The 17,035-nt window shown below is 32.5% G+C and overlaps 1 protein-coding gene across 2 annotated transcripts in view; it reads left to right on the top strand.

Moving 5' to 3' along the window:
* Lrp1b (LDL receptor related protein 1B) overlaps positions 1-17,035 on the top strand; it is a 1,779,190-nt gene that overhangs the window by 1,550,310 nt on the left and 211,845 nt on the right. For both annotated transcript variants that reach the window (XM_033757153.1, XM_033757154.1), the window contains exons 63-66: positions 4,641-4,734; positions 7,730-7,846; positions 7,958-8,077; positions 9,604-9,723. In XM_033757153.1, the coding sequence (XP_033613044.1) occupies positions 4,641-4,734; positions 7,730-7,846; positions 7,958-8,077; positions 9,604-9,723 (451 nt within the window). The remainder of the gene's footprint in view (positions 1-4,640; positions 4,735-7,729; positions 7,847-7,957; positions 8,078-9,603; positions 9,724-17,035) is intronic.

Genomic DNA, 17,035 nt, shown 5'->3' with positions numbered 1-17,035 from the left:
CTTTTTTTTTTTTTTTGTATCGGGGATAGAACTCAGAACCTTGTGCCTGTGAGACATGTGGCAGAACCACTGAGCTAAATCCCTGGCTCTGTTTGCCTTTGTTTCTATTCCCACACATATTTATGCATAGCCTTAAAAAAAAGAGTAGTTTAGGCACTAAGGTAGAGAGACACAAAAGAAAAAAGTAAAACCATAACCTAAGTCTACTTGGACTAACAGCCCACATCTTAAGTGGTCATAGAGGCAGGTTTCAGAGGAGTGTTTACATAGTTCAAGGGGATGGGACAATTAAGGCTTGGGGATTTTAAACAAAAATATTTTCCTAGATAATTTGCTCTGCATAATCTTTCACATCCTCTCTCATTCCTCACAAACAGAGGGGAAAGATTAATTGTATATTGAGTAATTCTCTAGATTTTTAAAAATTGAAAGGCAAAATAATTAACTTGTGAAATTATTTTTTTCCAAATTTACATATTTTTACTAGTAATATTCTAGAAGAATTTTCTACTTAATGGTAGTTGCATGGACTGCCCTGTAATGCTTTCCAACTGTGGAGACTAGTCATATGGTCTTTTACAATTGGACTTTATTGATCTTGAGGTATTATTTTATTTTACTTGAGAGAAATATTTTGTTCAGTTCCTTTTTTTTGGTATCAGGGTTTGAACTCAGGGCCTTGTTCTTGAGAGGCAGCGGCACCTCTGAGCTAAATCCCCAGTCCAAGAGAAATATTTAAATAATCCTTGATTTATTTTTTAAAATTACTAAATTTATTCTTAGAACTTTATGCTTTGTGCTTGCTAATTTTCCAGTGATTAGCAGTGACTTTAGGGCAAGAAATTAAATTTTTCTTTGAGTGGCTTTATGTTTAAAATAGAGAAACTTATTTATAACTCAATGTGCCTCTTTGGCTAGAAGATGAATATCGTACTTATAAAGACAGTATAAGAGAAAGACATCAGACCTTTCAGGATTTCAGTACTTGTGATGGTGAGGACTCTGACGCTTTATCTGTGATCATGAGCCCTCTTTAAACTGTTTGGGTTACTTGGGTTTGTAACCTAACTTTCCCATTTCTTGTTTTGTCATCTTTTCAATGGGATGCTGATTTCTGTAGATGTTTTCCACCACTGTGTCAGTGAAAAGCACAGACAGGATAATGAGTAAAAGAAACCCTGTATTTATTTCTAGTACTTTTGGACACTGATATTCAATATGAAAATGCTGCATCAGGTGAAAGAATAAAGAGGGGATGGGAAAGGGCCACAAAAGAATACATATAACAGGGCTTCCTTATATAACAAGGCTGCTCCCTCTGTGACAGCCTACTCCCAAGAGAGACTAACAACACATTAATGCTTTCATGAGGGTGGGCTCCTTTTATGCTAATGTCCTAAAACTCCACCTTGGAATATCATGAAGTGAAAATTGATTTTCCACATGAGATTTGGAGGGGACTTTCAAACAAGAGCAGTAATATTTCCAGGTAGTTCTTATGAAAATAGATGGGAAAAGTCCTGGCACATAATGGCTGTTGTAATTAACCTTGTCCTCTAGAGCACCTGGAATATAATTAAAAGAGCATATGTGCGATTAGTGTGTGTTACCATCAGGAGGTCCTCACGTCTAGTTGAACGCACAGGTCATAGGCTTTGCTTTCTTTACAGAGTGTTCTCATTATAATTTTCTGAGTGTTAATTTTGAGAAGTGGATTTTTGTCAAAGAGCTGGAAATTTAAATCATTATAGAAGATAATATTGGCAAGCTAATTATTCCTTAATCAGTAGTAAAATTTAAGGGCAAATTGTATCATTTTAACCTTAAATATGATTCCTATTGGTATTGTTTAATAAAATTTTATACTTATCCTGCTGGTTATTCTAAAAAATCCCTTAATTCCTTGCTGCAGAGTGCTGATCGAGCCAGGTTGTTGGGACCAAAAGCTAAGGCCATTGTTGATCTAGTAGAGATAATGCCTTCCCTAGCCACAGTATGTGGCAATCCTCAAAAGCCAGCCAAAACTGGTATTAACCTAAGGATGGACATCCCAAGCACAAGGCGCAGGTAGTGAGACATCCGCCTTGAGGCAAGCACAAAAGGAACGAAATATTATATAAGAAAATCTATAATTATGCTTATTCAGTGCCAAAAATCTGATCAGCCAATTAATTAATGAAAAAGCTTAGTCAATCTGAAACTATTTTTTATATATTTAATTTATTTCCCAACTTGATATCCATGGCAAGACTACAATTCCTAGTATGTTTAAATATTTGATCAACTTCATCATTTTTTCAAAAAGCAAAACAGAACAAATGGACAAAATATGTACTAGGTGATTTTTGTTTTCAGCTATACTACTTGAAAAATATGTTATTATTTCATTTGTCTTATCATCAGTAAAAAAGACTGGGAAAAGTTAACCTAATTCATTAATGGATATTCCTGTGAATCTTTAGGTTTATACAACTGTTTTACCAATGATATTTTTCTGATCTCAGGAAAGAACACAAAAATCTATTGTAAATTTCTTGGAGAAAAATCAATTCATAGAAACAGTTTCCAGTGAGGCAGACATTTAATAAACAGTCTTAATTCACCATCATACCTTAAGCTCTCTGATAAAAATTACAGAGGAACTTTAATTTGTTATTATCTAATGATTACTACCAATAAAATAATATAGAAATACCAAAATACTATGGATTTTTAGAAAAAATAAAATTGGCACATCATAATAATAAGAATGTTATGAAGAATGAAAAAATATGCAAATCTGTAAAAGATCAAAATTGATTCTAATTCTTATATAATGAATCATTAAATATGATTAATTTAAATTATTTTAATTGCAAAATGGATCAATTTTTAAAAGTAGCTTTACTTATGTTTCAAGTGGAGACTATATTTCAACTAAGCATGACATGCTAGCATTTGCATTTTATTCTTTATTTATATCTGGAGATATGTGTTTAGTTTTTCAATGCATCTTTTTGTGGGCAAAAATTACAGTTGGCAATTGATTTTATGAATATATTTGTTTTATACAACATTTACTATGTGAAATGTTTTAAATTTCTATTTATCACTGATCTCTTTTTTTTTATTTTTATTTTTATTTTTTTGTTTTTTTGAGACAGGGTCTCACTATGTAGTTGAGACTGACCTGGAACTCACTATGTGGCCCAGGCTGGTCTCGAACTCACAGTGATCCTCCTGCCTCAGCCTCCCAAGCGCTGGGATTACAGGTGTGCGCCAGCATTCCTGGCCACTGATCTCTTTTAAGCAATTGAAATTAAGTGTGAAGAAATGAATCTCAGACATGAAATAAAAGAAATCTTTTGAGAATAAAATGTTGATTAGCATGAAAAGTTAACATAAATACATTCTACCCTAGCTTCTCTTAACTCCTCAATGTTAAAAATTAAAGGGAAAGAAAATTATTATGTCATATGTAATTCTAACAGTTATTTATTTAAATCAGACGATTTAGTGAAATATCTATCTATCTATCTATAAATATATATCAGATGTGTTTCTGAACACAATTGGGAATACTTTGAAGAAACTCAGGATACTAATGTGCTTCCATACACTGTAATGAGGAGGAATGTTTCATGTTCAGGGCACATGCTTTCAGAGTCAGCCTCATACGCCCAGACTGTCACTATAAAAAAAGATATTGCTCCTCTCTGATAATTTATGAAAAACCACAGTGGACATAGTCATAGGCTAAGCAAATAAAAGAATGTCACTTCAACAATTGGGTCTCCCCTTAGATCCCTACTGCTCTATTCCCTCTGATATTGCACTGGAAGAAAAATTCACTCATATTTAATGTAACTCTACCCTGAATCAACTGCAAGGTACCATACACTGAGCAAAGGTTAACATGAAATTCTCTCTTACTGGAAGAAAATAATAGTGCTTTAGATGAAAATAAGTTTAGATTTCTAATCCATTTTCTTTAGATATACCTGAACTAAGGCTATATTTTTCTGTTAGACACTTTTCCTGCATGCTATACATTGCTAAAGTTCATATAGTCAGATATTCATTGGGGGTAAAGGTGATATTTTCAGTGTGAAGGAACTGTCATGTAGTTACAGCATTTTAGAACTAAACCAGGTCGTTGCTGTGATCTGCAGCTCCTCCTCCGGTGGCTAAAGAACACAGGCTGAGAGACGCTCACTCACCCAAGACTCTGAAGGCAATGCAATCCAGTAAATTAAGTTGAATGAACTGGATTAATACCACTTGATATATCTTCCTGATATTCTTGATAATTGCAGCCATATTTTGTATTTAGCAAACTTTTTTCATATAATAAGCTAGAGAGTAAATAGTTTAGGTTTCTTTGGATCCTAAGTTTTCCATAGCAACTGCTCAACTTCGCTCTTGGAACACAAGTCGCCCTGAGGCAGTATGTCATGATGTCTGCATGCACAGGATCTCAGCACCTTTTCCTGAATAATCTACTTTCCTGGCAGATCACGTCGTTACATTTTATACATTTATTATCTATTATAGAAGGCTTTAAATCCAGTGTCATTCATATTTACAACAAAAGGGTAGGATAGCTGTGCTGCTTTAGTGAATTTTTAAATGCACCTTGTTGTTTCCCCCTTTTCCAAAAGTTTCGTTGCAAAACTGACAAATGCATTCCCTTCTGGTGGAAATGTGACACCGTGGATGACTGTGGTGATGGATCTGATGAACCAGATGACTGTCGTAAGTACATGGGCGAATGTTGCAATTTAGAATTTAAAGTTCCTTACATTCCAGATCTAGATAACTGAAAATCTGTTTAAAGTACTTGTTGATGCAGTACTTTTCCAAAATTAAAATATCAAGAGTTCGTGTGACAACCCTTGAAAACAAAGCAGAAACTGTTACAATGTCTTGATTATGCTTCACTTTTAAAATGTTAGAATGACTCCATTTGGAATTTGTGTTTCTTTTTCTTTCTCAACTTTCATTGCATGTAAAATACTTACGCTGCTTCATGTAGTGTTCAGTAATTTAATAAGTGGCATAGTTTTGGCCCAATATATACCTAAATTGAAAGAAAAATAATTAGGCTTTTACAGTGCCACACAATGACTGAATATATACACACACATACACCTATATAACTATATTCCTATAGCTAGATAGACAGATAGATGCATGATTAGTGATATTGTGCATTTCTTCATATATATTTTGACTATTTCTGTATTTTAGGTTTAGAATTTTCTATATAAGTTCTTAGCTAATTTTTAAATTTGTTTTCTTACAGTTTAGTTGAGTATCTCATGTATTGTGGAATTTACACACACATACACCTATATAACTATATTCCTATAGCTAGATAGACAGATAGATGCATGATTAGTGATATTGTGCATTTCTTCATATATATTTTGACTATTTCTGTATTTTAGGTTTAGAATTTTCTATATAAGTTCTTAGCTAATTTTTAAATTTGTTTTCTTACAGTTTAGTTGAGTATCTCATGTATTGTGGAATTAGCCCCCTACCAAGATATATGATTTGTAAATATATTTTCCTATTTCATAGCTTGTATCTTCACTCGATTGCTTCCTTTGTCGCTCAGAGTCATTTTAATTTGATATTGTCCCTTTAGTCTATTTTTGCCTATGTTTTTGGTGTCACATTCAACAAATTTCTGCTCAGTGCAGTATCATGGAGATGTTTCCTTATCTTTTCTTCTAGTAGTTTTTCATTATTTTATTGATGGCATTGTCACTGAGGCCTTTAGTAAATAAACTTCTAATCGTATTGGTGACATAATCTCTGTGGTCTTCAGCAAAAACAAACAAACAAAAAAACCTTTTACTGGTATTTGATGGCTGAGTGTCTGTTGGTATGGCACTTGACTCTGAGAGGCATGAAGAGGTGGAAAATAACATACATGAGTCTGTGGAGTATTTAAGAAAAAATATATGGTGTTATAATTTGTACTTAAATTTGCTATGATAACCTAGAACAGCAGGGATCATTATAGAGACATATCTATTGTATTTTTCAATTACTTCATACAATTCCTTGTTAGAATAATAATAGAAAAATTATTCAGCTAGCAAAACATACAGATAAAAACATTATATTCTAATTCCTCATGAGAAAACTGATATGTAACTATAGATCATCACTGAAAGAATATGGAAATAGACAAAGATAAAAATCCTATAGAAAGATAACTGTCAACAAATTGAGGTAGTACATTCACCAGATTACTCATGTCTTCAAGCACCTGATTAGCATGCATGCAAAAATACAGTACAAATACTGTAATAATTACTGTAATTTTCTTTGTCCATTGGTAAGAAATGCCTGGCAGCAACATGCTGATTTATGCTGACAAACTAGACCTTTCATTTTCATTCTTTAAGAGGAAAATGACCATTTTAACCAACTTTAAAATTGCTAAGTTGCTCCAGGCTTGAACTTGTGGTCTTCCTGCCTCAACCTCCTAGAGGGCTGAGATTACTATCAGGCGTTTATTTAACACATCTAGTCATTTTTATGTCAAGGCTATTTATCTAGCAAGAGCAATAAAATTAGAAGAAATATGTATATTCATTATATTTAAAATAAAGTATGTATAGTTTAAACATTTAAAGTGATTAATAATTTTTATAAATTGGAACTAAATAACTAACCATTTTAGAACTCTGTCATGTTTACAGAATTAAAGCACATAATAATATACATTTAAAATATTTATATGTTTAGTTAATATTGTAATAAAAGCATAATTTATTTGCCAAAGAAAGCTTGAAATATCATTTATTAGTGTTTGATTCATCAATTTGAACTAATGAAAAGCATGTTATTAATCTCATAGTCAGAAATTAGTAATGTACAGTAGGATCATTAGTCAAAAGATAAGTATTCCATTACACATACTAAATTTGTGAGACTTTAGAATCAGATTTAGATGTGAATTCCAAGTCTGGTACTTGAAAGTTATATATCCTGTGGTGGATAAGTAATATCCAGGAAACTGAATTTCCTCATTCATAAAAGGGTCATTGTGATAACCAAAGGGAGAAGATTATAAAAATTAACTTAAAAACTGATTATGATAGCATGCAGCTCAGTGCTTGGTACAGAGTAGATTCACTTTATTATTAATCACATGAAATCAAATAATGTAGCAAAAATACATTAGCATTTGTGAAATATTTATTATAGCCTCTATGCATTATTTGTGAAGTATTGTCCTTTTATGTGAGTATTACAGAAACTAATATTGATAAACCTCATTTACATGTGATAGATACTAGAAACATTACTAGAGACATTTATTGAAGATTGATACATACATCATAGATGTATAGGCAACAAAATGACAAGAAGAAAATATTTTAAAATATTAGAATGAAAAATTTTATTCTGTAATTCAATGTTTTAATTCCTTCAGTAAAATGAGAAAACATTTCTATACTTCTTGCAATAAAGTTTGTATGCCTGTTTATATTGTCAGTCCTAGCCCTCTTAGTGTATGAAATCTAATCTGGACGCTCGGCTAAGTTGCTCATAGATTACCTGTATACCAGAACATAATAGATCTCTACATGTGAGACATTAATATTGTTCTCTGGGATACATTTAATATGAAAATATAGCAAATATTTGAATGCCAGAAAAACTGTTTAAAATGTCACAAGGTAACAAGTGCTGCTCTATACATAATGCCTATGCATTTTTCCCCTAGCTGAGTTTAAATGTCAGCCAGGCCGCTTTCAGTGTGGAACCGGACTCTGTGCTTTGCCTGCATTCATCTGTGATGGAGAAAATGACTGTGGGGACAATTCAGATGAGCTCAACTGTGGTAGGTGATTACATTCCTAAGCAGCGTACATCTGCTTTTAACTGATTATGGATGCACTGATTTAAATGAGACATAGACCTCAGTTCAGATTTTTTGTTCACTTTATTTTAGACACACATGTTTGCTTGTCGGGTCAGTTCAAGTGTACGAAGAATCAGAAATGCATTCCAGTAAACCTCCGATGCAATGGGCAAGATGACTGTGGTGATGAGGAAGATGAAAGAGACTGTCGTAAGTCTCCTCAAATTGTCCTGTCTTGGCTTACCTTTGACTCTCAACAGAAATTGGTTTGAAAGATATTCGACATAAATTCTTACAAGGTAGAAAACCAGTGATACTGGTCAAACAACTATTAATAGGTGCCAATTTGTATGGAACATCTAAGAAGGTCTATATAAAAACAGAAAGACAAGTGAAACATGAGTGATGTTTAAAATCTGCCTAAGGGTCATGACAAAAAGAAGCAACAGCCATTCATCAATATCCTCTTTAAGAGAAATATCCAAAACCACATTGTGGTTAATTATGGATTTTTCCATAAACTGATTTTTGGACCGTATTAAATAGAAACTTGTAATTTACTTCTATCATTAAGTAGTTACTTGAAATGAACTCCATTATAAATAGAAGTATTTCCCATATGAAATACATACTGTAAGTGTGATAAGAAATTAAAAATTTAGGCAAATACCTGAACAAAGTTACTTGTTAATATTATAAATAATATTCCATTTAAGAAATCGTAACAAGCCACGTGAAATAATTATACAAAAATGCTTTATTTTTTCACTGCTTACTCTGTATTTTACTCTTCTTCCAAAAATCAAAATGCATTAAGTGGAAGTTAAAACAGTATACACCACATACACAATGCACAGAGAGAAGCACACATGTACCTGTGTGTACCTGACCTGCACCTCTGGCACACACACACGTATGCATACGAACTAAAGGATTAAGCACCTGTCAAGTTTCACATTTTCAACAAAACTACTGTCAACATCTTTGACTTGCTGAAGTTTTATTTTATTCCTTTAAAACTTTTATCAGTAAATAATGTGCAGTCATCCAGCAATTTGATTAAGACTGTGCATTCAGAATAAAGTCAGCACCGGTTCTTTATGGCAAACCATTCTGGAAGCTGATCCATTAAGCTGGCTAGGATTTGTGATGCAGTTTACAGTCTGAGTCAGATGCTCTCCACTTCCCTCAAAAACTCAACACATCTCCTAGACATTTTGATTAAATTTTGTGTTTTTATTTCCTCGTTCACTTAATGTCTTCCAATTTGGGTCTTTTTCTGTTTATAAAAATGCATATGTGTAAATTCCTAAACATAACTGGAACATTATTTTGCAAGACCTTGTATTCTTTGTTTTTAAATTAGTTTTCAAATATCTAATTAAGAGGATTTTGAACTATAATTTTTATTTATGTATCACTGTGGAGCTGTGTTTTCCTTTTTTATTTCTACTGAAAAGATTATTAGAAACATACTATAAGTAATATAAAAGTTTAAGGGCAGGGGATTTAGCTCATTGGTTCCACCACCTGCCTTGCAAGTGCAAGGTCCTGAGTTCAATACCCAGCACAAAAAAAAAAAAAAAAAAAAAGTTTAAGTTCCTTATCATCAGAGCCCAGTTAAGTAAAAAATAAAACATTTTGAATAAACTGTCAGACACTTTCTAATTGCTTTTGATAAATAAAATGTCTTCTGTCCTTCAAAGCTACATATTCATAGTTGTTTTTCTTTTAAGCTGAAAACAGCTGTTCACCAGACTATTTCCAATGCAAAACTACCAAACATTGCATTTCCAAGCTATGGGTTTGTGATGAAGATCCAGACTGTGCAGATGCATCAGATGAAGCCAACTGTGGTGAGTGTTTTGTGACAATGCGTCTGATCTCTTTGCATTTGTGTCATCATCTTATATAGCCACAGGGAAGTAAATCTGAACACAATTCTGATGAAACAGTGGTCTTCAATGAAAAAATTTTGTGTCTGTGTTCATCGAATTTTAATGAAATTTAGTTACCTATCTCAGAGAAAGAATAGAGGAATAAAATGAAAAAAATAAGGATTTCATAGTATAACCCAAGACTATTTATAAACGACAGATACAAAAATTAGGGCAATACCATTACATTGATGTGTATATCTGATATGAAACTTTAATATCTAGTGACAAGAAAACACAATTTTCATGTTGTCCTAGATTTCATATTTTTTGCTTCAATTTGTGAGATTCTTCTTTGATCCAATGACTTTTTTTTTCATTTTAAATATAGTGAGGACAAATTTAAAAAAAAGTAAAGGGCGAATTCTCTTTTAGTAAATGACAGTGTGATAGTGATCACTTAGCTTACCATTTAGTTCTGAATATTCATATTTTCACTTATTTACTTACAATAATTCTTTTTTTTTTTTTTTTTTGGTACCGAGGATTGAACTCCTATCCTTGTGCTTGCAAGGCAGGTGGCGGAATGATTCTTACTATTACACATATGGAAGATATATTAATTTTGTTTAATGCATTTGATTCTACAGTATTTTGAAAATGTCAAGAATGAGGTGAAAATGAAGAGTAGTTCCTAAGTGTAATTCATTTCTATCACTGTTTGCTAAACATCAGTTAAGCCTGCTTGGTAGGGAAATGCACCATCTTGATATTCTTAGAGAATAGAAAGCATTAATGGATTAGAGAAGACAAACTTTGTCCAAACTAAACATAAGATTTTTAATCTTTATAGTCAAAAATTTTAGAATGAATTTGCTAGATTATACATTACTCTTAATTTTTATGGGGAAAATAAAACACATTCTCTTAAATTCCATTTCTATTGAACAATCTATAATCACTGGCGGTAATAATATATACTTAACTTGTTTTCTGGATATTGTCTTCCATATTACTGTGTGTTTGGAACATGCAGCTGTTACAACTTGTCATGGGATCATAAAATTACTATTTATCATTTTGTAGAACTGATCTTCACAATTAATTCCTAAAACCTCAAACTATATTTATCATTGGTTTTCTCATAACAATTCTAAAGGATTTTAGTATACTAGTTAATATTACCAATTTTTCAGTTGTCTCCTGTGCTTTTTATTAAATCAAAGTGGAATAATGGATTAATTTTGAGTAATTTTTTGGCTGGAATATTGTTTCTATGTTTCTATATTTTACCTTCCTCCATACTTGGACAATTTAATTCTTATAGTGGGTTATATTAATTTAAAAATATGTAACCTATCGTCAGTCAATCATCTTTCATTAGCGTGCTGGCTATAATCACACCAGTAAGTTTTTCAGAGGAACTTGAATTTACTGCATGTCATTATACTTTCCACAATTTTTGTTTTTTCACTATGACATTAACACATTCAAACAAAAAAACAGAACTGATTAACATATATTTTCATTTCGACTTAAATGAGTGGCCGGGAACTTTAAATCAGGCTGCTCACGAAAGTAATTAACATATTTTTAAAGTTAAAATAATTATATATTAATTTATAAAATATTTTAAACATTCAGATATGTACAGAAATTTACACACTAAGTACTATGTAGCCTACAAATTTCACCCCTGGGTACCTCTTTTCAAACATTCATATCCATACAGTTCTACTTCAGACATCCCTCTTCTATTCCTCTGAAGGTCCTGAAGTCGTTCATATATGTTTTATAATATCATTATATAAATATGCATCTTGAGACCATAATGTTAAGTGAAATAAATAAGACGTACAAGTTTAAATATTACCTTCTCTTATATGAGGAACTCTAACTATAAATAAGGAGCAAAACCAAAGCTAGATATTGGGAAGTAGGGACCTCTTTGTCAAATGGGAAAAGGAACAAGAGATGGAGGGAGAGGAAGGGAAGGAATAGAAAAGATTTTTAAAATGTGGAAGGAAAAAGTGGAAATACAGCTTTTGCACATGAGGAAGAGAAGAAAAGGTGGGTGAAGGGAAGAAGGGGAGGTGAACAGAATAAAAAAATTAAGATATGTTATGTCGATGTACAAACTCCCCTTAATAAATGTAATCATTATGTACTACAAACATGTACTAAGAAAATATATACTTGTGTATAAGATTTTGAAAAATTATGATATATTTTCTGTTAGTATAATCTAGTATATTAATAAGATAAATAATTTATTAACCGAGCTACTTATTGAAGATTATTTCTACATAGTACAGTTATTAAGCATTTATTAGCAAATTAAGCGAGTAACATTTCCTTCAACCATGAAATCTCTTCTTCCTACTTAGGTTCTCTAGTTAGCACCTTGTGCAAAAGCTCATTTAAAACAGAATTGAGGGGCGGGGGATTTAGCTCAGTGGTTCCGCTGCCTGCCTTGTAAGCACAAGGACCTGAGTTCTATCCCCGGCACCAAACTAATAAAAATAATAATAATAACAATAAATAATAATAATAATAATAAAACAGAATTGACAAATGGAGAAACAGGACTCTCTTCAACCTTACATTATCAAGAGGATAAATAATACTTGGGATGAAGTGCCTGAAATTAGCCTGAATAGGGACCCTCTGGTACTGATGACTGTAACTATAACTATAGTAACAAAATCCACATTTGAATTTACTAGTTTATTAATTTAGCATTTTTCACAAAATTGTGTCATGTTAAATTTAGAATAGCATTTAACAGGAGTTAGTTACATGCTTTCAGGATAGTCAATGGTACAAATTTTCTGTGTTGTACTCTGCTATATTAACTACTCTACTAAAGTCCTTTAAAATTGTTATGAGAAAATTGGTGATGAATAAAGTCTGAGTCTTTGTGAATTAATGGGGAAGACTAATCCCACAGCATGATAAACAGTAGTTTTATGATTTTGTGTCATTTTAATGGTTGCATGTTCCAATGACACAGTCATAAGGAAGACAGTATCAGGAAAATAACCCATGGACATGTTTTTTACTGCCAGTGATTATAAGATTATCTATGGGGGGAATTTTCTGTGTTATACCCTGGAAAGTACTATATTCTGTGGGAGAACAGTGTACACTTACAGTGTTTTGTTAGGGCATCTGTTTAGTGCTTTTAATCCATGTTTCCAGGACTTTGATATAGGTTACAATATTTACATGTCTATTTTGACAAGCAAACACATTCTGAACTTTCTCAAATTCCTCTACCCTGCTGTGTGGCTGTCACTTTTAAGTGTAGCGTATGTGGTGAGAAAAGGGGAGACTGGCACTGAGGGGAAAAGGCCTTTGTGTGAGCACTAGGGAGGAGGGTTTGTTCTGAAACGGGTTTGCATTGCAGCTGAGGCCGTGGAGTGCGGCAGGAGGCTGTCATCGCTCAGTGTCTGAGCCTAAGCTTCAGTGCCCACCCCCGTCTCCATCCTGGTGAGCTACCTTCCGGTTTGAACTTGCTGCTGATAGGTGAAACTTCTTGAGTCAGGATTCTCACAGGACCTCAGGATCCTGCAAAACTCCCAGGTCTTGGGAGCAGCCAGGAGTCTTATTTCATGTTCATCTAACTACCGCTCATGTCTAAAGTCACGAGCTCACTCCTAAATTTCATCGACCCTTGCATGCACCCGATGCTGGGGGATTTTCCCAGAAGGTGGTCTATCTGTAAGAGAGCTATGGACCAACATGGCATTCATCTTCCCACTTTCTGTGACTCATCACACATCACTGTGTGTGCTGCCGTGATCTCTCAAGGACATATGTGGCCTGACTCCTAACTCTGATCCTATATTTCTTTTTACTTTGGCAATTTCTCAGGATCCAGAAGTGGACTCTATGTTTTAACATGTCTGGAAGAAACTTCTTCTACTCTATAACTTAGGCATTGTTGAGGTGGTCCTTGCCTGTTCTGCTCTTTACTCTGCCAAATATTATGGGATAATATTTTATAGAAGGGAGGGAAAGTACTATTTTGCAACCATTTGCACCATATAAATTAGTTGGCCCCAGATGATACATACATATATCATAATGTTTCTTTTAAAATAAAGCTACTTAACTTTTGATGTATTTCTCAAATTTTAAAGTAGTTTTATTGAAATAAATGTACTTTACAAAAAAGTTGGTAATATCTGGAAATTACTTGCTATGTCTAAAGAAGCTTCTGTTAATTCACTAATATTTTACACTATTTTGTCACTGCATTCTATGTGAAAATATTGATATAGCATGCTTTTCTCTCACCCATCTGTTTCCTTTGTGAAATTCCACTTTTTTCCTTTTTTCCTTCACTGACATTGATTTGTATATTTTTGTGTATGTGCATGTGTGTGTGAGACAAAACATCTCTTTGATATTGAAAAAGTGTGATTCCTATAGAACCCTTAAAGCAGAGGCTGGCTTTATGAAAAGAACGATGTTATACAAAGGAAAGAGTTACTGATATGTGAATCTGTAAGTAGTCTAAGTGAAATAAGTATATTTAGTGGGTTTTTTATTTTTAGTTTTTATGTTTTGACTTTCTATCAAAGGACTATACAATTATCTCTTCATATTTTTTAAAGTTATTTTTCTCTCTTAATGAAAGGAAATGATGAGATTTAAACACTATTGCACAAGGGAGCAAGGAGCCTACACAATGTGTTGGGAGAGATACCAAATATTCTAGACTGTGTAGTCTATACTAAATGACATGAAAGGAAATAACTCTTTGTCTAGTGAGAATTAAAACTGAATTCACAAGAGGTTGATTTATTTTAAGTAGAAAGTCAGACATCCACAGTTGAATTTTTTTAAAAAAGTTATTGAATATAGAATCTAATACTGAGATATTTTTCTTTGAAAAAAAATTCCTTTGTCATATGACTTTTTCATCCTGTGCCAAATATATTCGGTCCTTTATAAATAAAAAATAAAACCACACTTATTTAAGCAGACCATATATATATATGTAAGTTTAGATTTGTAACAGAATTGAAAAGAGCAAGAAAATAAAATATGAGAAGTATATAACTTTGAAATATCTACTTTTGGGGCCTACTTTTGGAAAAAAACGTTTTTTTTTAAAGTTTATAAGATTTTTTAATAAGATTCTATTAAGGTATCTTTTGAGCTAGTCCTTTTCATAGAGAATATTGTACAATTTGTGTTTTTGGTGGTATTTGATTTTTCTTTGTTCCATGTTTATATGGAACAAAGTTGTATGTCACTGAACATAAATAATTACAAAGGTCATATTGATTTTCTTCAGTGACCCCAAAACTTGCTAGGGTTATAAAAAGAGCATAATTTTTATATCCTTTTAAATGTTTTGATTTTTACTTCTTATTTAAAATCAGTTTGAGAATCCAGATAGTATCTTATTTTACTTATGAAAAGGTTATCAATTTTCCACCATTATCACTTTAGCACATAATATAATGGGAAGACAAGAACTATTTTAGAATTATAGCTAAAGTTTATTGCCTTTGTAATCTGTTATACTGAAAAAAATGTTGTATACCTATATGATCATTCTAATGCCCTATCCATCTTAATTTTATTGGTTAAGATACAAGAGCTCTGGGCTACATTTTGAATAAGTAAGCCACTATTTATAAGTGTTCAGTGGTACTGTGGAAAATAACTGCAGTAGAGTAAGATGTGAAGTAGAACTTAATCTGAGATATCTGTCACTTCTCTCTGGGTTGTGGTTGTGAGAATAAGTTATTGCTTATTCTTTTGTTGCAGAATATATATTTTCATTTTATTCTATTTTAGTTTTTCTTCATTGAGTTTATTGGTACATTCTAGGTAGACAGTACAGTTACATTCATTATTGGGATCTTGTACCTTTACATGACAGGTCTTGGTTCTCATTTTTCCCCCTTTCCCTTCCCTCCCTTCACCCCCTTCTCCCTTCCCCATTTACAATCATTTTATTTCCATTTTTTCCATTTTTTCCTATTTTTTTCCTTTCCCTTATTACCTTTCCCTACCCTTCCCACTTTCCCTACACCTTCAGCGCCTTTCTTCCTATTTCACATTGTCAATTATCTCATTAGGATCTTATGTACTATTACAGTTTATTCACATCAGGGAAACTATTTGGTATTTACACATGAGTGACTTATTTATTTCCCTTAGGAGTATATCCTCAATATGTATCCATTTTCCTATGAAGGACTCTAATTTCTCATTCTTTGTGGCTGAGTCGTATTCCATTTTTATAGAAAAACCACATCTTTTTTATCCAATTTCCAACTGATAGGCAAATGGGCTGTTTCCAAGTTTTAGCTATTACAAACTGTGCTGCTATAAACATAGGTGCACATATTCTTAATTGTTAATCAAATATCTTGGTACATATCATAAAATGACTATCCACAGAAATTCTACAGGAGAAATTTTCATTTGACCTAAACTAGAATTTACTCAAGAATATGATTCTAGGATTTGAAAAACAAAGAACAGATCTTTGTAACTGTAGATATCTCATTCCTATGAATCAGTGTCATTATGGTTTTACTTTCCTTCTCAATTATGTCCTCAAACAGAGACACCCACCACCATGCAAGTGTTCCCCTTTTGATATAGATATAGGATTTTGGCTGATACCTCAGTAAGAGCAGAAGAAATACAATATGATACGATTTATTGAAGTTCATATGTTTTAAATATAGTTTCAGAACTATATTCTTGGTTAACTGTATTTGGATTACACATACTGTATGTCTTGCCAAGGCAAACAGATCTCCAATTTAAATCTATATATATATATATATATTTGATTTTTTGAGACAGAGTCTTGCTCTGTCATTCAGACTGGCCTTGACCTCACTATATAACCTTGGCTGACCTTCAACTCCTTGCAGTCCTCTGCCTCAGCCTCCCATGTGCTGGGATTACAAGTATGCATCATCATGTCTGGTAAAGTCCATATATTAATACTAAATCCAAATTAATAAAAAGTTACAGAGCATGTGAGTACTTGCAATAGTAGTTTCAGAGGTATAGGTTGTAAATGTCAAAATAAATTTAAATTAAGAGTACACTAATTTATTTTATTAAATTCAATTATTTGTGAATTAAATGTGATAATATTTAGTACTAATTGCTAAGTTGCAGATCCAGTGAAAATCCCATGTCAGAACCTTGAAAGCTCACTTTTAAATATTATAAATTATTTACCATTAAATTTAATTGAGTGGTTGAATGTGTAGTATGTAATATGTTTCACCTTCTTGAAAACATT

This window comes from Fukomys damarensis, unplaced genomic scaffold, assembly GCF_012274545.1.
Source record: "Fukomys damarensis isolate Sample0158 unplaced genomic scaffold, DMR_v1.0_HiC HiC_scaffold_29, whole genome shotgun sequence".
NCBI classification, from domain to species: Eukaryota; Metazoa; Chordata; class Mammalia; order Rodentia; family Bathyergidae; genus Fukomys; species Fukomys damarensis.
Note: the sequence above shows the minus strand (reverse complement) of the source record. Positions and strands in the feature narration are given on the sequence as shown.